Here is a 22209-nt window from a genome sequence, read left to right as displayed (position 1 = left end):
GCTGTACTATCGTTCTGGCCCCGCATCAAAGTTTTTGAGCAGAAAAAAAAAGTTTTTAAGCCCATGGAGGACAGAGGACATACCCACCCGTTCCTTCACCTCATTTGTTCACCCACCAACTACTGGCACCAGAGTTAAACAGTTTCTTCTTTCCCAGTGCTGAGATGTCAGTGGCGGGCATGAATGTCCTTCATGTACGTTTCTATGCTTGCACCCCTGCCTCTAAGGAGCCAAGCACCCACTGTCCTGTTTCTCCAGCCTCCCGAGTGTCATCGCTGTTGTTTTGGTTTTGGGGGACCAGATGCTGCTCAAGGCTTACTCCTGTTTCTCCATTCAGGGATTACTCTGGCAGGATTCAGGGGACCATATAGGGTGCAGGGGATCACTCTGCAAATGCCCTACCCGCTGTACTATCTCTCTGGCCCCCTCAGTGTCTTTGTAGAATTGTTTCAGGGTCATGTCCAACCAGCCAGGTAGGGGGTCATTCATTATTGCCTCCATTTGTTCTACAAATTCTCATCTTGCTGGCCTTTGGGCCTTTGGGCAAGGGCATGGCTCAATGGCAGAGCACTTTTCACCAACCTGTGTGTGAAAAGTCCTGAGTTCAAGCCCAAGCATGAGAGAGAGAGAGAGACAGAGAGAGAGAGAGACAGAGAGAGAGAGAGAACCAGCCCCAATGGGAGGATCAAGTGGGCTCTCTGGGGAGGTATTAGGGGAGCACGTGTTACTACTTTCACCTACTTACACCCGTCTGAGTCTGCCTTTGCTTCCCAGAGGCACAAGATTATTAACTGATTAAAAGACAAAAGAATAGAGACACTCACCACTGGACAGAAAGAGGAAGGATTTGATACTTTGGTTCTAAATACAGGTGCGATTGCTTCCTGGGGGCAGTAGGGGATGGGGGAGGGTCGGGGGGGGGGCAGGACAAGGTGAGTGTTTGCCATGGAGGTTCCTGGAGCAGAACCCACTGAGTTGCTGTCTTAACTATACAAAGGCCACAAAGGGCTGGAGAAATGGAGAGTGAGGCCATAAAGCTCTTGCCTTGTGCATGGGTGACCTGAGTTCAATCCTCAGCACCACTTAGGGTCCCCTGAGCCCTGCCAGGGGTGATCCCTGAGTGCAGTCAGGAGTCAGCTCTTAGCCGCCGACCCTAATAGGGAACCACACCCAGTTATATTGGGGTGAGTATGTGTGTGTGTTAGACTTCTGGCTGATCCCCAGCTGAGACTCTGAAACTGGTGGCGTGCTGGGGGCCACCAGGGCCACCAAGGCAATACCCCCAGGTTCTTGGGAGTGCCATATGATGCTAGGGATTGATGTCCTTTACTGCCTCCCCTGCTCAGGGGCCTCCCCACCTCATGGGTGTGGTCCTTCAGAAGAGACCCCCACATTATTTTATGATGACAGGGCTCCACACCCAGCGACAGCCCTGGGAATCCAAACAGCAGTGAGACCAGAATAGTATAAGGGCACCACTGGGGATCAACCTCTCAGCCTCCCACCTATAGGCTGTAGCTCTCTGACAAACTCTCCCAAGGATGTCCACCACTCACTTGGCACTGTGCCACCAGGGATGGTCCCACCCTAGGCTGTTCTGCCCTGCTGGCCCCACGAAGCCTGGATGCGGGTCCCAGGGCAGCTGCAAGTTTCTGGCAGGCCTGATAAAGCAGGTCCCTGAGAGGGGCAGGAGAAAGGGAGCCCCTGGCCATGGCAAGAAGCTGGAGATTGTCCCCCAACAATATCAAACCTGGAACCCTCAAACGTGGACCTAGGGAACCATAGAGGATGAAAGGGATTTTGCGCATGTGGTCTGGCACTCAGGAATGGTCTGGATTATGCAGGGGGGCTAGCAGCCTGAGAGAGGGGAAGCAAGAAACAGGAGGCAGAGAGAAGGGGTGCTTTCTGGTTTTGCTTGCTTGGGGAATTTTGAGTCACACTTGGGGGATTTTGAGTTCTGCACTCAGGGGTCTCTCCCAGAGGTGCTAGGGAGACTATATGTGGTGCCAGAGAAACTGAACCTGTGGCCCCCAGAAATAATGGATGAGAAGGTAAAGGTTTGGGCTGTGTTTAGGTCACCAAGAACTCAGTGACTGTTCTAGCAACCATGGGAATTGAATTCCTGAAAAATACATAGGTCATTGTGTATTTTTCTTTTCTTATTTTTGGAGTTGAGCCATAACAGTGATGCTCAGGGGTTACTCCTGGCTCTCTGCTCAGGAATTACTCCTGGCAGTGCTTAGGGAATCTTATGTGATGCTGAGGATCGAACTTGAGTCAGCCGCCTGCAAAGCAAACGCCTTCTCCACTGTACTGTCACCCCAGCCCCTCTTTTTTTCTTCCTTTTCCTTTTTCTTTTTCCCTTTTTGGGCAACACCTGGCGATTATCAGGGGTTACTCCTGACTCCACACTCAGGGATCACTCCTGGTGGTGTTCAGGGACCATATGGGATGCTGGGGATCAAACCCAGGTCAGCCACATGTGAGGCAAGTGCCCCACCCACTATACTATTGCCCCGTCCCTCTTTTTTCCCTTTTCTTTTCCTTTCTATTCTTTTTTGCTTCCTTTTCTTTTCTCTCCCTTTTTGTTTTGGTCTTGGGATCCCACCATGTGGTGCTCAGTGGCTACTCCGGCTCTGTGCGGAGGGGTCACTCCTATTGGTACTCAGGGACCAGGTGACGCCAGGAATCCAGCCTGGTGTCCTACTTAAAAGCATGCACCCAGCTCTCAGACCCTTCCCCCCTCTTCTATGTGTTTTTGTTTTGGCCACACCCGGCAGTGCTCAGAGGGTTACTCCTGGCTTCGTGCTCAGGGATGGCTCTGACAGGCTCTCCCAGGGCGAGGCACCTGTTGGACTATCTCTCTGGACTCCCCACCTCTAGCACCTCAGCACTACTGGGTGTGGCCCCCCACAAAAGGGGATGCTGAGCAGTATGAAAGGGGCTGTCCCCAGGGTGACAAGCATGAAACTTGCACCTTTGACTCAATGTCACATTTACTCCAGCGGCCACTGTCCATCAGGTGTGGTGTGGTTCCTGTTCTCTTTGTTTTTGTTTTTGTTTTGGAGTGGGTGAGGGGGCGGTGTTTTACATCCAGAGGTGCTGGGGAGTCTCTCCTGGCACTGTGCTTGGGTGTTGCACCCAGAGGCACTGGGGGGACTGTGGGGTGCTGGGATCGAACCCGGATTTCTCCAATACCGAGTCTGCTGACTTGGTGGAACTGTCCTTTGGGCTCTGCCTCGTGTTTTGTGGCTCCAAACCCTGAGGGCCTGGGATCCGGAGGGCACCAGAGCCGTCCTTGGAGCCGTGGCTCTAAGCCCCAGAGCCTGACGTCCTGCCAGGGGAATGGAATTCGTCTGGGGTGACATGAAACAACTGCTCGCTGGGCATTAAGATAGCACATAGGGGAGGGTCCAAAGGCGGAACGAGGATTTCCAGAGAAGCTGCAACCCGCTGACACCCACAAACTCCGCGAAACCGGGATCCAAACAAATAAACAAAACAGACAAAAGATAAAAATGTCGAGACCGACAGGCTGGGCCCAGCTCGGGCTGAGCACGCCCCGCGGCCGAGGGCGGGGCGCGTATTCCTGGAGTGGGGAACAACTGGGACAGGATGTAAGAGAGGAACTGGGGTCTCAGTCCCGAGCAGCTGGGGCTGCAAGAGGAAGGAACCAGGCTGTGTGCGCAGAGGTCAGCGAGGGGGGTGGGGAGCGAGGATGGGGCGCGGAGCCGAGGGAGAGGCCGGGGTCTAGGATCGGGTCCGACGGCTGAGGGGCCGGGTCGAAGGAAACCCGGGCCCCGCTGCTCTGTCATTAATTAACCACCTTGGCGCGGGGAGAGGGTGAAAGTTCGCCGGGGGGGAGGCGTCGCTGTCACCTCCCGGCCGGGTCCCTCACCGGGCCCCCAGCCGCGGCCGAGCCGCCCCCCCGGAGTTGCGCGCGGGGCGGGGTGGGGTCCCGAGAATCACGCGCCCCTCTCCCGCCCCAGGCCTCCCGGCTCAGGATGGGGGCCCCCCGGCCTCCGTGCTGGGCTCTCGGCCTCGCGCTCTGCCTTCTGCCCGCGGGTCTGCACGCAGGTGAGGGGCGCGCGGGGCGGGGGCGGGCGAGGGACGGCGCCCCGGGAACCCCTGGCCCCCCTCGCTCACTCCCGGCTGGCTTGGGTTTTGTTTCCCGCCGCAGGGTTACTCCCCGCTGGGTTCTCCCCTCTCAGGGATCTTGGGGGGCGCTGGTTTCCCCGGCTCCAGCGCGCGCAGAACTTGTGCAGTGAGATACTAGCGGGGGAGGGCGCGCCCTGCATGCCGCCACCCATGGCTGAGCCCAGCACCCACTGTGTGCCCAGAGCCAGACGGGAGTGATCCCTGAGCACAGCGGGTGTGGTCCAAAACCCAAAACGAAAACCTTAAGGAGCCTTAAAAGCTCCTTCCCTGTCTTCCCCTCTCTGGGTCTCTGTCCCCCTCTCTCTGGGTCTCTGTCCCCCCTCTGGACCTCTGTCCCCCTCTCTGGGTCTCTGGCCCCCTCTCTCCCCCTCTCTGGGTCTCTGTCACCCGCCCTCTGTGTCTCTGTCCCCCTCTTTGGGTCCCTGCTCCCCCTGCCCCGCCATGGCTCTCTGTCCTTTCAGCCTGGGGCTGTCTTCTCCGTGTGAGGGTTCAGTGGGGTGTGGCCCCCGAGTCTATCTTCAGCCCATTTTTCTCCGCAGCAGAGAGCCGTCCCTCTCTCCTCTACCATTTCACCGCCGTGTCCCCTGCTGTGCCCGGGTCACCTGCCTTTTGGGTGTCAGGCTGGCTGGGTCCCCAACAGTACCTGAGCTACAACAACCTGCGGCCCCAGGCTGAGCCCTACGGGGCCTGGGTCTGGGAACACCAAGTGTCGTGGTACTGGGAGAAGGAGACCACAGACCTCAGGGTCAAGGAGAAGCTCTTCCTGGATGCTTTAACTGTCCTGCAGCAAGGAGGTGAGACTCGACTGTGGGGTCAGAGGAAGGAGGCAGGGTTTCTGGGTCTGAGGGAGGAGGCTGGGGGCCCAGACTCCTGGGTCTGATGGGGCAGGCCTGGAGCCTGGACTTGTGCGCCCCCCTCACCTGCCTGGGGGTACCCCAGAGTCCTACACCCTGCAGGGCCTACTAGGCTGTGAGTTGGGACCCAACAACGTGTCCGTGCCCGTGGCCAAGTACGCCCTGAACGGTGAGGAGTTCATGAGCTTCCTCCCGAGGGCCAGCAACTGGACGGGGGACTGGCCGGAATCGGAGGCCATTGGGAGGAAGTGGGCAGAGCAAGCCAACAACATCAACAAGGAGAAGACGTTCCTGCTCTACTCCTGCCCGCAGCGGCTGCTGGGCCACCTGGAGCGGGGCCGCGGGAACCTCGAGTGGAAGGGTGAGCCCCCTCCCCGCCCCTGGGCCCCCGCACCCCACCTCGCTCAGGGGCTCCCCAACTCCTCCAGACCCCGCCCTTTCCTGCGGCTCACTAATGTGCCTGTCCACACAGCCAGGGTACCGGGTTCCTCAGACCCTCTGCACAGGCCCCTGCCACCCCATGACTTGTATCCCCACCCCCTCTGCTCCCAGCCCAGCAGTTTGTCCTCTTCAGCATGCAGGAAGGGGTGGGGACTCCTTACCAGAGGCCACAAATCCCTATGGTGGCAGTTCCTGCCCCGCCTGCCTGGGAAGGTCAGGGCTGAGATTCCCTCCCCCCTGCACTGCTGTGACACCCATAAGCAGTTAACTGCAGAACCCACTTCCTATTGGTAATTCACTGATTATCTTCAATATCAATCTTTCTTGAGGCCAAAGTGATAATACAGTGGGTAGGGACACCTGTCTTGATCCCCGGCATCCCATATGGTCTCCTGAGCACCAGCAGGAGTGATTCCTGAGCGCAGAACCCCTGCCAAATATGTGGCACAAAAACAAAAGATCATTCTCTTCTTCCTTCCTCCCTCCCTTCCTTCCTTCCTTCCTTCCTTCCTTCCTTCCTTCCTCCCTCCCTTCCTTCTTCCTTTCTTTCCTCACACGGCGGTGCTCAAGGGCTATTTTTTGCCTCTGTGCTCAGGCGTGACCCCTGGTGGTGCCTGGGTACCCAGTGTGATTCTTGGGGCATCATGCGTGCAAATACTCTCTCTAGACAAACAAGCGAGGTATGTTTTTAAGGGAGAACACAGGCTTGAAGAGTAAGCCTAGAAATGTTTCTTAAGTTTGGATCGGGCTGGAGCGATAGTACAGCAGGTAGGGCGTCTGCCTTGCATGCAGCCAACCCAGGTTTGATTCCTAGCATCCCATATGGTCCCCCAAGCACCACCAGGAATAATTCATGAGTGCAGAACCAGAAGTAACCCCTGTGCATCGCCAGGTGTGACCCACAAAGCAAAAAAATAAAAAGTCACTTAAAGGGCTGGAGCAATAATACAGTGGGTAGGGCACTTTACTTGCATACGGTTGACCTGATTTGATCCCCCTGTACTTCATCTGTTCCCCTGAGCCCTGCTAGGAGTGATCCCTGAGCACAGAACCAGGTGTAAGCCCTGGGCGCAGTTGGGTATGGCCCAAAGTCAAAAAAATAAATTTCGAATCAGGGGATAGAGCAATAATACAGCGGGTAAGGTGCTTACTTTGCACATGGGCAACCCAGGTTCAATCTCCAGCACCCCAAATGATTCCCTGTGCTAAGTGCTGGGAGTAAGCCCTGAGCACCATCAGGTGTGGCCCCAAAATAAGAACAAAAGTTTGAATCAGGACCTACATGAGATTCATTTCTTTCCCTTGTGTTTGCCTGTGTTTTCCTGGCCACACCTGGTGGTGCTCACCTTACTCCTGGCTCTGTGCTCAGGGACCACTCCTGGAAGTGCTCAGGGGCTCTCTCCAGTGTTGGGGAACCTAATCCAGGTCAACCACATACAAGGCAAGCACCCTACCCCTGACTATCTCAGCAGCTCCTGTCTATTTTTTCCTTCCCATTTTGCTTTGAAGAAAGTGGTCCTTGGGGCTGGAGCGATAGCAGAGGGTAGGGCATTCGCTTTGCAACGCAGCCGACCTGGGTTTGATTCTCAGCATCCCATATGGTCCCGAGCACCGCCAGGAGTAATTCCTGAGTGCAGAGCCAGGAGTAACCCCTGAGCATCGCTAGGTGTGACTCCCAAAATAAAGCAAAAAAAAGAAAAAAGAAAGAAAGTGGTCCTCTCCTTGGATCACTTTGCTGTTCTGGAACCTCTTCCTGTCCTGTTCTTAGCCTGTCCACTCTGGGTCAGCTTCTGCAGTTTTCTCTGGTTGGTGTTGGTTGCTGAGGAGTCCCACTGAGGGTCAGCTCACCTGGCCCCTTGGGACGGGCCTTTGGCTTCTGCTGAGTATCAGCACCAGGTATTCTCTGAGTGTCGTAACCCCGAGGCCTCACTCAGCCTAAGCTGTTTTTCTCTTTGCTGGTATTTGTATATGCAGCAGGCTGGGAGCCGCCAACCACACTACAGACTAGATCTTTTTGTTGGGGGGGTGGAGGGCTGGGGCCACTCTGCTGTACTCAGATATCCCTCCTGGAAGGCCTGCCTCACTATTTTTGTCTCCCCTTCTCCAGAGCATGCGTGTGTGCGTGCGTGCGTGTGTGTGTGTGTGTGTCTGTGGTGTGTATGCTTGTGTGTGTGTGTGTGTGTGTGACACCCGGCGGTGCTCAGGGCTTCTTCCTGACTCTGCGCTCAGAGATCACTACGGGCAGGGTGTGGTGAACCCTCTGGAGTGCCCGGGCTTGAACCTGGGTTGGTAGCATACAAGGCAAGTGCCCTGCCCACTGTCACTCTCATCTCTCCGACCCGCCTCCTCTATGTTCTTAATGTCTAGAGGGTGAAACTTTTATCTAGTCATGACAAAGCTTCACAGTTTGCTTGTCTTTCATTTGGCGAGACAGAAATCCCTTGTCTGAACATAAACTCAAAGACGGGGACTGTAGCTGACCGTGTTCCACTCGGTCTCCTGTGTTGACAGACTGTGTCCGGGCAGCAGGTGATCGCTGGACTCATTACCCTCCTTTTTTTTTTTTCTTTTTGGGTCACACCCGGCGATGCTCGGGTTACTCCTGGCTCATGCACTCAGGAATTGCTCCTGGTGGTGCTCAGGGGACCATATGGGGTGCTGGGAATCGAACCTGTGCCGGCCATGTTGGCTGCGTGCAAGGCAAATGCCCTACCCGCTGTGCTATCACTCCAGCCCCCTGCACCCTCTTTTCCTTTTTTGCTTTCTGTGTCTTATTTGTACCCATGTCTGTCATTCCTTTCACCTTTCTCCACTTGATGCCCAGAGCTGGGCAGAGTCTCTTGGACATGATGGACATACCAGGGGCCCTTGTGTGTCCACCCCTCTTGGCCCAGGCCCGGCTTGGGGGACTCTAGTGCTGAGCCCTGTCATGTGTGCTGTGTCCGCAGAGCCGCCCTCCATGCGCCTGAAGGCCCGGACAAGTAGCCCTGGCTACTCGGTGCTCACGTGCAGTGCCTTCTCCTTCTATCCACCTGAGCTGCAGCTGCGTTTCCTCCGCAACGGGCTGGCAGCCGGCTCCGGGGAGGGCGGCCTCGGCCCGAATGGCGACGGCTCCTTCCACGCCTGGACGTCACTCACCGTCAGGAGCGGGGATGAGCATCACTACAGCTGCCTGGTGCAGCATGCGGGGCTGGCAAAGCCCTTGACGGTGGAACTGGGTGAGGCACATCCCTCATTGCCCGTGGGGCCTCTGTTCCCTTGCTGCTGCTGCTGCTACCCGAGTCCCAAATTTGTGCAACCGCCACTGACAGCCCTGCTCCCTGCTTTCATGGGATGAAAGCAGGGCATACACACCACAGCCCTGCTTTCTGTCGATCCTGCCCAAGTCTGACCACCTTCCATCTTGCTGTGACTAATCTTGCGGATCGGGCTCCTGGGAAGCACCACAGATGGGCCTGTCTGTAAGCCTGGCGATCGCCTCTGTCCCGCTGTCACTGTGTCCATGTGGAATCTGCCTCTTTCTTCCTTGTCCATTCCTGCCATGACTCACCGCCACTGATCCCTCGCTGCCTCACTTCTGCGTCTCCATAAGCCTGACCTCCCCTGCTGTGCCGCTTGCTGTGCAGCTAGGGTGGTGGTGCTTCCATGCACCCCTCCAAACTCAGTGCTGGGGTCGCTGAGCGTGGGAGGCATGGACACCACGTCCCCTGTCCCCACTCAGATGGGAAGGGGTCTTCTCTGATTGCAGAAACGCCTTACAAGTCATCGGTGCCTGTAGTGGGCCTGGTCCTGGGTGTCCTGCTCATCGCGGGGGCTGTCGGGGGAGTCCTGCTGTGGAAGAAGATGAGGAACGGACTGCCTGGTGTGTGGGGCAGGAAGCTCTGGAGAGACAGAGACCCCCCAGGAGAGGGAAATAAGCTTCTGGGGTAGGGGTGGGACCAGGATGGAGACCAGAGAGGAAAAGAAAAGACCCTGAGAAAGGGTGGTGGGCAGAGGCTTGGGATGTGGGAGGCACAGATATGGTCAGTGGACTAGGGCATGTAATTTGCATGCATGAGACCTGGCTTTGTTCCCCAAGATCAGTGGGAGTCATCTCCAAGCATAGCTAGGAGTAGCCTCTGAACACCACCAGGAGAGACATCCCACTCCCCCACTCCCCCCCCCACCCCACATAAAAAAAAAGACTTTAGGGATTGGAACAATAGTACAGCTGATAAGTCACTTGCCTTGCATACAGCCAGTCTAGGTTTTATCCCTGGCACCCATATGAGTCCCTGAGCTTCCAGGAGTGATTCCTGAGTACAGAGCCAGGGATAACCCCTGAGCACTACTGGGTGTGGCCCCCTCCATCACCTGCTGCAAGAAAACAAAAACATAAAAAAGGCTTGGAGTGGCCAGAGAGATTGTGCAATGGGGAGGGATTTGCCTCACAGAGTTTGATCCTGAGTACCCCAGAGGATTCCCAAGCTCTCCAGGAGTGATTCCTGAGCACCACCAAGTGTGGTCCAAAAAGGGAAGGAAACAAAAAAAACTCCCAAACCAACAAAGGTTTGGATTTGGGGACAGAAACACAACATGCATACACATGTACACGCACACCTATGCATATATGTACATACTTGTATGCAAGAGGCATGGGGGAGGAGCAGTTCAAGATCAGGAGGGTCTGAGGTTTTGTTTGTTTATCATGGCCACATCCCATGATATTCAGGGTCTGCACTCAGAAATTACTCCTGGTCGTACTCAGGGGACCAAACAGTAACAAGTCTCAAAATGGAGATGTTACTGGGCCCGCTCGAGCATCCATATGGGATGCTGGGGATCAAACTCAGGTCAGCTGTGTGCAAGGCAAACGCCTTAACCGCTGGGCTATCACTTCAGCCCCAAGATTCTGTTTGTTCTCTTTGGAGGTGGGGTTTGGGTTCACTCTGCAGTGTGTAGGGGACCAGAGGTGGTGCTAGAGATGGGCCCGGGTGCGCCCAGGCACTGCCAGCACCTTAACCTCTGTGCCAAGACTGTATCGCAGACGCTCATGCCCATCCCTCTGCTCTTTCCACAGTTCAGTGGATCTCTTTCAGAGGAGATGATGTTGGTGCCCTCTTGCCCACTCCTGGCCAATCCAAGGACGCCCACTCTTAGGACAGGAACTGAGCTGATATTTGCTGTCCGCAGCCTGGTCGCTTCCTCCTACTGTGGTCAGGTCTCTTTCATGCTGTGACATCTGGAATCCTGAGCCTCCAGAAACCTCAGGCCTGACGCCTCCCTGTGGATTCCTCCTCCTGTGGCCTGCCACAGTTTCCCTTCCTATTATCTGTGTTTCTCTTCATCCTCCACATATAACATGAGTTGGGCCCAAATCAGTGTGTTTTCATCATTTGACTGTTCCAGGCAGAGACAGTAATGGGAGGGGGGGGAGGGGAGGGGGGAAGGAATGGTGAGCCTGGGGCCTCTCATCTCCAAAGGCTGAAACTTCCATGCTGTCATTTTCATTTTATTTTATTTTATTATTTATTTCATCAAATTGCTCGAGTGGGCCCAGTAACATCTCCATTTTGAGACTTGTTGTTAATGTGTTTGGCATATTGAATACATCATGGGTAGCTTGCCAGGCTTTGCCGTGTGGACTTAATTGCTTTTTGAGTCACATCCAGTGATGCACAGGGGTTACTCCTGGTTCTACACTCAGGAATTACTCCTGGTGGTGCTCAGGGGACCATATAGGATGCTGGGAATCGAACCCAGGTCAGCCATGTGCAAGGCAAACGCCCTACCTGCTGTGCCTTCACTCTAGCCCCTTCATTTTATTTTAGTTTGTACTCAGGGGCTTAGGACTGGAACGATAGCACAGCGGGTAGGGTGTTTGACTTGCACACAGCCGACTGGGCCAACCCAGGCTCGATTCCTTCACCCCTCTTGGAGAGCCCAGCAATCTACCGAGAGTATCTCGCTTGCATGGCAAAGCCTGGCAAGCTACCCATGGTGTATTCAATATGCCAAAAACAGTAACAACAAGTCTCACAATGGAGACGTTACTGGGCCTGCTGGAGAAAACTGATGAACAATGGGAGTACAGTGCTACAGTGTTATCAGGGGCTACTCCTGGCTGAGTGCTCATGAGTCACTCTTGGCAGTGTTCAGGAGACCATGTGATGACTGAGATTAAAACTTCAACCTTCTACATATAAAATCTGTGCTCCACAATAGTCCAGCAGGTAGGGTGTTTGCCTTGCACTTGGCCAACCCAGGGTTCGATCCCTGTCATTCCATATGGTCCTCTGAGTACCGCCAGGAGTAACCCCTGAGCATCGCCCAAAACAAAACAAAAAAAATCTGTGCTTCAGTTCCTTGAATAATTTCTTTGGCCCCAGGATCTACCAATTTTATATACCAAGTTTTCTATTATCCTTTTCTCTCTTGTGTGTGTGTGTGTGTGTGTGTGTGTGTGTGTGTGTGTGTGTGTGTGTGCCTACACTGATAGACATTTTGAGGACTTCTTGTCTGATACTTTCTGGATTCTTTTTGTTTTTTTGGGTCACACTGAGTGATGATCAGGTGTTACTTCTGCCTCTGCACTCAGGGATTACTTCTGGGAGTGCTCAGGGGACCATATGAGTGAGCCCATGATCAACCTCGGTCCGGAGCGTGCAAGGCAGACACCCTATCCACTGTATTATCGCTCCAGTCCCACTTTCTGGATTCGTGTGTGTGTGTGTGTGTGTGTGTGTGTGTGTGTGTGTGAGAGAGACTCCTCCTCAGCAAGCCGACTTGCTCCTTGGCAAAGCGGAAGCGTCGTTGCCTCTTTGGGGGAAGGGACGGGATGCCTCCTGCGGGGCCCTTGGTTCTGCAGTTTCTCAGACTATCCTAATAAAGGGAAAGACTGAAAATACGTGTTCCATGAGACTTTGGGGCTGGGACAACTGGAGGCATTCGGGCAGGGCTGCAGGCCTCCCTCCCCGCCTCAATACCGCGTGGCCCACCCGTCCGACCTCAAGATGGGGCTGGGAGGAGCGGCGTGGGCTGCGCTGGTCTTTGTGGACGTGGCGAGGGGCGTGTGCAGCGTTTCCAGAACTCCCCAGCCACGCCCTTTGGGGGTAATCCTGCGCGCTCATTGGTCAGAGGGCGGGGCCTGCCGCGGTGAGGGCGGGGCCTGGCCAGAGAGCAGCCCGCTGCTCTGGGCATCTTCTTGGCCGAGAATCCGGACCGCGAGCGTGGCGGGCTCAGTGGATCTGGATAACTGGGTAAAGGGTGACCCGGGCTGGGTGGAGTGGGGCTCCTGTCTAGGAGGACGGTTCGGATCCGTCGGACTGGGAATTAGGGTTCAGATAGAAGCGATTAAGGATCCCGGGACAAATTTCCTCCTGATAACGGCCCCACCCTGCTCCTTTCTTGGAAATTGCGCGGCCACGTAGACCCTCTTTAGTAACCGCCCCCCGCCCCCCGCTCCCCCCCCATCACCACTTGCAATTCTGGGACTCGCGTATGGTTTTGCTTCCGAAAGCCCCGCGCTTTACCTTCAGCCCTGGCTCTCCTTGGGTCTAAAACTTTTTTAGCTTCAGTCCCTGGCTCTGTGCGGGGGTCCTAGGTCTTACCCCCGCAGCGTGCTTCCTCCCTCTGGCCCCTGACTCTTAGCCCTCGCTGCTCTCCAGGCAATGATGATGTGGCCACCTTCGCTGCTGCTGTTGCTGCTTCTCAGGCTAGGGGCCCAAGGGAAGCCATCCCCCGATGCCGGCCCACATGGACACGGGCGGGTGCATCAGGAGACCCCCCTGAGCGAGGCTCCTCATGATGACGCCCACGGGAACTTCCAGTACGACCATGAGGCTTTCCTAGGACGAGAGGTGGCCAAGGAATTCGACCAGCTCAGCCCGGAGGAAAGCCAGATTCGTCTAGGGTAGGAAAAGGGTTGCGGAGGAGGCCGTGGGGGGAAGGAGGGGGGTGACGAGCCAGGGGTGCAGGCTGTTGACTTTATCTTATTTTTGTGAAAAAGAAAACTTGTAGGCTCGCTCTTGAACATGGATCTTGCTTTATCCCTGTTTCTCTGCTTGCCTATTTCCACGCTGGAGAAATCTGTTTCTCAAACACACGCTTCTCCTACTCTCTCCCTCACATTTTTCTAAATAAGTTTCAACAAAAACTTTCTAGCTTCATAATAAAAAAGGCAAAAGAAAACGTTTCTTTTAGGGGGCTGGAAGTGGTGGCTAGGGCTTTGTCTTGCATGTTTTGATCCCTGTCACCATATATGACCCCTTTGATCCCTGAGCACAGAGCCAGGAGTAAGCCCTGAACACAGCTGGGTAACCAGAATTGGGTCACACTTTGAGGTGCTGAGGGACTGTATCTAGCTCCCTTTACTGATTTTTTTTTTTTTTTTTGGTTTTTGGGTCCCGCCTGGTAATGTTCAGGAGTTACTCCTGACTCTGCACTCAGGAATTACTCCTGGTGGACTCTGGGGACCAAATGGGATACCTGGGATTGAACTTGTATCAGTGGCGTACAGGGCAACCACCCTCCCCGCTGTACTATCTCTCCAGCCCCCTGCAGCTCCTTGTAGTTGTCACTCTGGGCAGTGCTGGGAGGACTATTCAGCAGTGGGGATCAAACTCAGGTCTTGCATGCAAAGAATGCACACAGGGGCTGGAGCAGGTAGGGCATTTACCTTGCACATGACTGACCCGGGTTCGATTCCCAGCATCCCATGTGGTTCCCTGAGCACCACCAGGAATGATTCCTGAGTGCAAAACCAGGAGTAACCCCTGAGCATCTCTGGGTGTGCCCCAAAAAGAAAAAAAAATTTCACACAGCTCATACATAGAGCGATTGCTCTTTTGCTCCTGCCCCATCAAGGTTGAATTGAATTAATTTTGATTTTATTTTTATTTGGAGGGTTTTGGGCCACACCCGGCAATGCTCAGGGGTTAGTCCTGACTCCGAATTCAGGAATTGCTTCTGGCAGGGCTCAGGGGACCATATGAAATGTCAGGGACTTATCCTGGGTTGGCTGCATGCAAGGCAAATGCCCTACCACTACAGCCCTGGAAGTAACTTTTTTGGTACCTTTCGCTGGGGTACTAATCCCACACCCAGCAGTGCTTAGAAACTACTCCTCCCTGCTCTGGATGCAAAGGTCATGGCTTTGGTGTTCTGGGGGCCATGAATTGTTGGGGACCCACTGGGTTGGGTCATATGTAAGCCAAGCCCCTCAGTCCCATACTCTCTCTCCACCCTTGCCCCTCGATGATGGTGACTTGAAAGCAGAAGGGCAGGACCTGAGAGATCACTGTTCTACACATGGCAGGCCCGGATCCCATCCCTTGTAGGGTGTGGTTCTCTCTGAGCACTGCCAGGAACGACTTCTGAGCTTAGAGCAGGGAATAACTCCTGAGCACAGTCAGGTGCGGTCCTTAAGCCCCAAATAAGGAAGTACTACATAAGGAATTAGGAAGAGCAGGGGACCGCTGGGTGAGAAGCTAATCCAGTGGGACCCAAGGGAGCAGAGTTCCAGCTAGAGAGAGCAGCGGTGGGGCCCCTGGGGCAGACGGTGGGAACTGTGAGGGCCCAGTGGGTATAGGGGACATGGTGGAAGGTGAGTGCAGAGATGGCATGAGGGGCTTTGGGGTCAGCGAGGATTTAATCTTCTCTCTGAGTCCACTGAGAATTAGGGGAAGGCACCAGGCAGGGAGAATGTTTAGCTGCTTTTGGTGTTTTTTGGTGTTTTTTTTTTTTCTTTTGTTTTTCTTTTTGGATCACACCTGGTGTTACTCAGGGGTTACTCCTGACTCTTCACTCAGAAATTACTCCTGGCAATGCTCAGGGAGCCATATGGGATGCCAGCACTCAAATCCAGGTTGGCTGCATGCGAGGCAAACACCCTCCCCACGTCCCTGCTCAGGCCCCTGCCTTAGGTTATTTTTTTTCTATTTGGATCACACCCAGCGTTGCACAGGGGTTACTCCTGGCTCATGCACTCAGGAATTACTCCTGGCCGTGCTCAGGGGACCATAAGGGATTCTGGGAATCGAACCCGGGTTGGCCGTGTGCAAGGCAAATGCCCTACCTTCTGTGCTATCGCTCCAGTCCCTGCCTTGGGTTTTTAAAGAATTCCTGTAGGTACCTAGCTGGCAGTACATGAGAGTAAGCATGAAGCAGGAAGAAGCCTGGTGAAGAAGTGGCTGGTGGAGAGCGGGTGGGACAAGAGGCGCAGTGGCTGGAGAGCAGGGGACCTGTGACCATTGTTCCTGTGGTGGCTGCGCATGAGGGGGAAGAGGGATGTTTGACACAGTATGTTCTACAGCACCTGCCACTGTTCTGAATGCACCCGTTTAACCCCTAGCACCATGGTATGGAATTTTTTAGTCTGCTTTTATGGGTGGGGGGGAATTGAGGCACAGAGAGTTTAAATGATATATCCACACAAACACAACCAACAAGAGGTCATAGGAATTTTTGGGGGGAGGTGCCATGCCTGGTTCTGTGCTCAGGTATCAACTCTGGTGAGTCTTTGGAGTGCTGGGGGTTGAACCAGCTCAGTCCCATGTAAGCTACTATTTCTCTGGCCTTCGAGAGCACAGGATTTGAACTGACACTTTTTTGTTTGCATTTTTGGGCCACTCCCATCAGTGCTCATGGCTTATTCCTGGCTCTGCACTCAGGAATTACTCCTGACGGTGCTCAGAGGACCATATGGGGTCCTGGGGGATCAAACTTGAATCAACTATCCACAAGGCAAGAGCCCTACCAGCTGCACTATCGCTCTGGCCCCATGGACTCACATTTTATATTTGAGGGGATCACACCCAGCAGTGCTCAGGAGTTACTGTTCATAGTAGCTACTACTTTGGTATTCAGGGTTGTCTGGTGGTGCTGAGGGGAATTATGTGGCACTAAGGATCTAACAGGACCACTTGCATGCAAAACCTCTTCTTTAATTTGTGTAGTTATCTCTTTAGCCCTTGAACCCATTCTTTTTTGGGGGTGTTAGGGTTTTTTTGAGGGAGCACACTGAGCTTTGCTCAGAGATTATTCCTGGCTTTGTGCTCAGGGATCACTCCTGCAGTGTTCTGGACAGCCATATGGAATGCCAGGAATTAAACCTGCACCAGCTGCATGCGAGGCAAGCACCCTGCCTGCTGTACTATGCTCCAGTCCTGGGGTTAGGGGTGGGAGGGGTTGGGTCTTAAGGCCACTTAAGTGCTACTCTTGACTTCTAAGGGATGATTCCTGGCACTGCTTAGGGATCATATAGCATTGGGGATTGAACCAGTGTTCAGCTGCATGCAGGGCAAGCACCCGTTAGCCCTTGTATTACTATCTCTCCTCTATCTCTTGCTCTCTTTCATTGGCGGGGTAGAGGGGAGCCACAACGAGTGTTGCTCAGGAGCTACATCTGGCCCCGTGTGGAGGGATGATTCACCCGTTTAGTGCTCAGGGAGCTGTGCAGTGTTGGGGATCGAAACTTACGCATGTGAAGAATGTGCTCAGCCTGTTGAGTTCTCAGGCTGCAGCCATATTCTAGTGGGTAGGGCGCTTGCCTTGCACGCGGCTGACCAGGGTTCGACCCTCGTGCCACCAGCGATCCCTCAGTGCAGAGACAGAAGTAACACCTGAGAGAGGCGGGATGTGACCCCAAAATAAAATTAGGCCAGTGTGAGAAACTCGAGTGACTTGCGCGGCTTCGGAGGGGAGGAGGAAGGGGCGGAGCTAGCGTCGAGGGGGCGTGGCCTAAGCCCTGGCTTGTCGGGGTGGTTGCGGTTCAGAGTGGGTCTCTGGATCCTGCGGACGAGGGGCGCGGTGCAACTCCCCTCTCTTCCTGCTCGGATCCAGAGTTGGTCGAGTGCACGTAGAGTGGGTGAGTGTGTCACTGGGGGCGCTGACTGAGGCGCTCCTAAACCCCGAAGTCTGGGAGCCAACCCCCGGCGGAGGAGGCGGAATCGCGGGGCCCCGCTGAGGGGCGGAGCCTAGGTGGGCGTGGTCCTCGATTGACAGGCGTTTCTTCTATTTGTCGGGGTGCGTTGACCTTATCCCCGCCTTCTAGGGGTGTGTCTCGCCCGAGCGGGGAGTTGTGGGCGTGGCCTGTCTGACTGCCCCACCCCGCTTCTCAGGCGCATCGTGGATCGCATGGACCGTGCCGGGGACGGCGACGGCTGGGTGTCGCTGGCCGAGCTCCGCGCGTGGATCGCGCACACGCAGCAGCGGCATATACGGGACTCGGTGAGCGCGGCCTGGGACACGTACGACACGGACCGCGACGGGCGTGTGGGTTGGGAGGAGCTGCGCAACGCCACCTATGGCCACTACGCGCCTGGTATGCGGCGACTCCCCTGCTCCTTCACACACCGGAACCCTTGACCTTCCTGACACTCTGGTCCTGAGAAGCCTTGTCCCACTAACCAGAATTCTGATCTGACCACTGACCTTTGAGAGTCTATCCGCTTCTAAGTTCCCAGCACCGTGAAACCCCCAACTCCTGATCTCTGTGTGTCCTGGAACACTCAGCCCTAGAATTCTGTCATGGGTGCGGTTCAGTCCTGGGCCTCTTTTTTTCCCTATTTTCTTTTTGTTTTGGGACCACACCTGGTGGTGCTCAGGGATTACTCCTAATGCTCAGAGATCCCTCCCAAGTCAGGGATGCACGTTACCTGCTGTACTATCTCTCCTGACCCTATCTTGGACTTTTGTTTTGTTTTGGGGCCACAACATGAAGTGCCGAGGGCTTACTCCTGGCTCTGTGTTCTGGGATCACCTCTGGTGGGAACCCGGAGATCCTTTGTCTTGCCAGGGATAGAATTGCAGATTGGCCCCATGCAAGGTACTTGCTGCCCTGTCACTCCAGCCCCATCTTACTGAGCAGCTTCCAGCCCTGACTCCCCTGCCCTGGATCCCATGTTTGTCTTTTTCCTGGCGGACCCTGCTTCAGGGCTCATCTCATTCTTGCCCTTCTTCCCCAGGGGAAGAATTCCATGATGTGGATGACGCTGAGACCTACAAGAAGATGCTGGCTCGGGACGAGCGGCGGTTCCGGGTGGCTGACCAGGATGGGGACTCCATGGCCACCCGGGAGGAGCTGACAGCCTTCCTACATCCGGAGGAGTTCCCCCATATGCGGGACATTGTGATTGCTGTGAGTTGGAGGCTGGTGCCCTTCCGCTCTCTGCTCTGCAGGCTCCTCCCTGCCGGGGCACCTCCCAAGCACTTACTACTGGGGGCATCTAGTCCCTGTCCCCTGGTCCCTCTCCCAGAGGGCCTGACAGTAGGGGACAAATCTCCCATGCAAGACCAACCCCCTGGGGTCTTATCTGCTCATGAGGCCTTGATGTCAGTAGCACCTTGGGGACCCCCGCGCCGTGTCAGCTTCAGAACCATGAGCTTGGAATAACCCTGTGCACCCCCAAACTAAAGGGGAAAAATGTGCAGAGCCAGGAATAACCCATGGCGAGCGAGCCCTAGAGAGTGTGCATGTACACGCGGGCCCATCACAATTTCCCAGGGCCCCCTCTGCCCAAGTCCCGGGGCCCACCTCGATGCCCCATTCTCCTCAGGAGACGCTGGAGGACCTGGACCGGAATAAAGATGGCTACGTGCAGGTTGAGGAGTACATCGGTGAGTGTGGGGGCAGCTCAGTGCTTGGGGAGCACTAGAACAGGAGGGTCCACTCATGCCCCTCCCGTGGCTTGCTGGAGAGGGTCCCTAAGCACCTCACCTGCTTAGGATCAACAGCAGGTGTGGCCAAGCTGACCTCGCCTCCTCCTGGGAAGGCCTGGAGTGTTCACTAAGTCCCGCTCAGGACCAGGGTGTGTCTGGAAGTCAGGTGACATGCATGAACCTCATAGGCACAACACAGGCAATAGGGGAGGGGCCCTTGCAACTGTCCCCCATCTCTCCCCTTGCCCTGCCACTGTCCCAGCCCTTAGAGGGCACAGAATTGAGTCCAGGGGAAAATCCTTTAGCACAGAAGCTTTTAAATTTACTTTTATTTTCCCGGTTTTGGTTGCACAACTGGTGGTGCTCAGGGATGACTCCTGGTGGGGCTTAGGGAACTGGGTGCCATATGAGGATTGAACGTAGGTTGGGCGTGTGCAAGGCAAGCGCCCTACCTGCTGTACTATCTCTTCAGTCCCTGGCATAAATGTTTGGGGGTCACAACTGTTGCTACTCAAGGGTTGCTCCTGGCTCTGCACTCAGGAATTACTCCTGGTAATGCTTAGGGATACCAGGGGTCGAAGCCACATACAAGGCTTTGCCCTTCCCACTGTACTATCGCTCCAGCCCCCATAGATGTTTAGAAAAGTTGAAAACTTTCTGTTTTTTTCGTATTTGGGACACACCCCGTGGTGCTTGAGCCTCACTCCTGATTCTGAGCTCAGGGGTCACTCCTGGAGGGGTGCTGAGGACCCAGGGATTGATCTGGGTCAGTCACATGCAAGGCAAGTGTGTCAGCTGCTGGGGCTGCTGGGGCCTTTGCCTTCCATGCAGCCAATCTGAGTTTCAATCTCTGGCATCCCATAGGGTCCCCTGAACAACACCAGGAGTGATTCCTGAGTGCAGAGGCAGGAGTAACCCCTGAGCATTGATAGGTGTGGCCCCCAAACAAAATTGTCACTTGTCACTTGTCATCCCGTTGATCATCGATTTGCTTGAGCAGGCGCCAGTAACGATTCCATTCGTCCCTGTCGCATGCTAGCAGAGCCCAATGGCATATTGGGGGCTCTTTCAAAGTCAGGGGAATGAGGCCCATTATTGTTACAGTTTTTGGCATATGAAATACACCACAGGTAGCTTGCCAGGCTCTGCCATACGGCCTGGATACTCTCTGTAGCTTGTTTTTATTAAACAAATAAAAAAGAAATCACTGAAAGGTCACAGTTGAACGACAGGCATATTGGGTGGCAGGCCTGATCTGCATCTTTCTGGTAAGTCCCAGTAGTCCCCAGTCAGCCCCTCCTGTGGGTGATCACTCGGATCACCCATCTTACAGGCCTGGGCATTGAGGCCCCTTGTCATGAGAATCATGCATTGGAGCCCAGCAGGCTGATTCTGCCTTCCCTGGGGGTTCTGGCGGCCAAGGTGTGGGCAGAACCCCTTTCCATGGTACAGGAAGCTGGGAAGTGAGGATGGGGCTGGGGGCGAGGCAGGCAGTGTCTGAGCCCCTCATCACCCTGCAGCGGATCTGTACACGGCGGAGCCTGGGGAGGCCGAGCCTGCCTGGGTGCAGACAGAGCGGGAACAGTTCCGGGACTTCAGGGACCTGAACAAGGACGGGCGATTGGACGGCAGTGAGGTTGGCCACTGGGTGCTACCACCTGCCCAGGACCAGCCACTGGTGGAGGCCAATCACCTGCTACAGGAGAGTGACACCGACAAGGTGAGAGAGGGACAGAGATGGGGGATCAGAGACCGGGAGGGGCCAGGGGCCAGGGGGATGTACAGAGACTGGGGGGCAGTACAAAGACCACGAGAGAGGGACAGAAACTGGGGAGGGACAGAGACTGCGGGAGAGGAACAGGATTCAGAGAAGGGGAGACAGGAACCTAGAGAGAGCGGGCAGAGACCTAGGGGAGCAAGAACACAGAGAGGGGTCCAGGGGCTAGAGAGAGAGGACACCGTGGTCACTGCCAGGTGTGCTCCCCAAACATAAATCATGGGGGGGAGACAGAAACCCAGAGAAGGGGACAGAGGCCCAGAGAGGGGGACAGAGACCCAGAGAGAGGGAGACGGAGACCCAGAGAGGGGGACAGAGACCCAGAGAGAGGGAGACGGAGACCCAGAGAGGGGGACAGAGACCCAGGGAGAGCAAAACAGGGTTTACAGAGACTTGGGGTTCATAGTTTCAGAGAGGGGTCCCAGAAGCAGCCCTTGTCTTCCTGCTGACCTCTGACCCTCCCCCAGGATGGGCGTCTGAGCAAGGCTGAGATTCTGGGCAACTGGAACATGTTCGTGGGCAGCCAGGCCACCAACTACGGCGAGGACTTGACACGCCACCATGATGAGCTCTGAGTCTCCATCCTCTCCTTGCTTCTGCCCTGAGAGTCCCCCAGGGGCCAAGTGGCCCAGCCGTGTAGGATGGGGCTCAGCCCCGCGACCCTCATCTCTGGTCTCTCCCAGCCCCTCCCCCACCTGAGACCCCCCCCAGCCCCTCCTTCCCCTCCCCAGCACACTCCAGGGGTTCCACAGACACTGCGGGCATGAGCACTGGAAGCACCTTCCACACCCCTCATCTTCCCCAAGGACAAGTCCAGCCTCCTGGCTTCTCCACTGCCCCATAAAATCCAATCTGAGCCTCTCAGCACACCCGTGAGAAACATTCCTGGGCCAGTCCACTGCTGTCCCCCAGATCCCAAATTTGCCAGGGAAGCAATAAAATGTAGTGCTGGGGGCCCTGTGTGTATATCTGAGGGGTGAGGAGTCTTGGGCAGGAGCTGGGGCTTGTGACGGGGGAAGCACTGGCCTGGAGGAAGTGGTAGGGCTGAAGGAGGGGAATCAAGAATTGAAAGCAGAGGGGCTGGAGCGATAGCACAGCGGGTAGGGCATTTGCCTTGCACGCGGCCAACCCGGGTTCGATTCCCAGCATCCCATATGGTCCCCTGAGCACGGCCAGGAGTAATTCCTGAGTGTAGAGCCAGGAGTAACTCCTGTGCATTGCTGGGTGTGACCCAAAAAGAAAAAAAATAAAGAATTTAAAGCAGAGACCTGGGGACTGGCAGGCTTTCCAGAATGTTCCTGGGCCCCCACAGGTCGTCTAGGGAGGTAACACAAAGGCCTG

At 55.3% G+C, this 22209-nt stretch overlaps 3 protein-coding genes across 5 annotated transcripts in view; all 3 read left to right on the top strand.

Moving 5' to 3' along the window:
- RPS11 (ribosomal protein S11) overlaps positions 1-22209 on the top strand; it is a 49511-nt gene that overhangs the window by 4180 nt on the left and 23122 nt on the right. The window lies entirely within an intron of this gene.
- On the top strand, positions 3563-10810 carry FCGRT (Fc gamma receptor and transporter). Of its 2 annotated transcripts, none has more exons than XM_056136851.1 (7): positions 3563-3692; positions 3990-4077; positions 4701-4952; positions 5098-5373; positions 8402-8671; positions 9202-9315; positions 10513-10810. In XM_056136851.1, the coding sequence occupies exons 2-7, from the start codon at positions 4005-4007 to the stop codon at positions 10590-10592; spliced, it is 1065 nt and encodes a 354-aa protein (XP_055992826.1). In that variant the 5' UTR covers positions 3563-3692; positions 3990-4004; the 3' UTR covers positions 10593-10810. The 2 variants fall into 2 exon arrangements, with proteins under 2 accessions (XP_055992826.1, XP_055992825.1); XM_056136850.1 differs by having other exon boundaries at positions 4698-4952.
- Positions 12588-21752, top strand: RCN3 (reticulocalbin 3). 2 transcript variants are annotated; one of them, XM_056136853.1, is made up of 7 exons: positions 12588-12691; positions 13083-13344; positions 17552-17754; positions 18398-18570; positions 18989-19049; positions 20612-20811; positions 21336-21752. In XM_056136853.1, exons 2-7 carry the CDS (start codon positions 13103-13105, stop codon positions 21441-21443), a joined length of 987 nt encoding a protein of 328 aa, XP_055992828.1. In that variant the 5' UTR covers positions 12588-12691; positions 13083-13102; the 3' UTR covers positions 21444-21752. The 2 variants fall into 2 exon arrangements, with proteins under 2 accessions (XP_055992828.1, XP_055992827.1); XM_056136852.1 differs by having other exon boundaries at positions 12616-12691; positions 13100-13344.

Source organism: Sorex fumeus, unplaced genomic scaffold (assembly GCF_029834395.1).
Source record: "Sorex fumeus unplaced genomic scaffold, SorFum_2.1 ptg000122l, whole genome shotgun sequence".
Classification (NCBI taxonomy): Eukaryota; Metazoa; Chordata; class Mammalia; order Eulipotyphla; family Soricidae; genus Sorex; species Sorex fumeus.
Note: the sequence above shows the minus strand (reverse complement) of the source record. Positions and strands in the feature narration are given on the sequence as shown.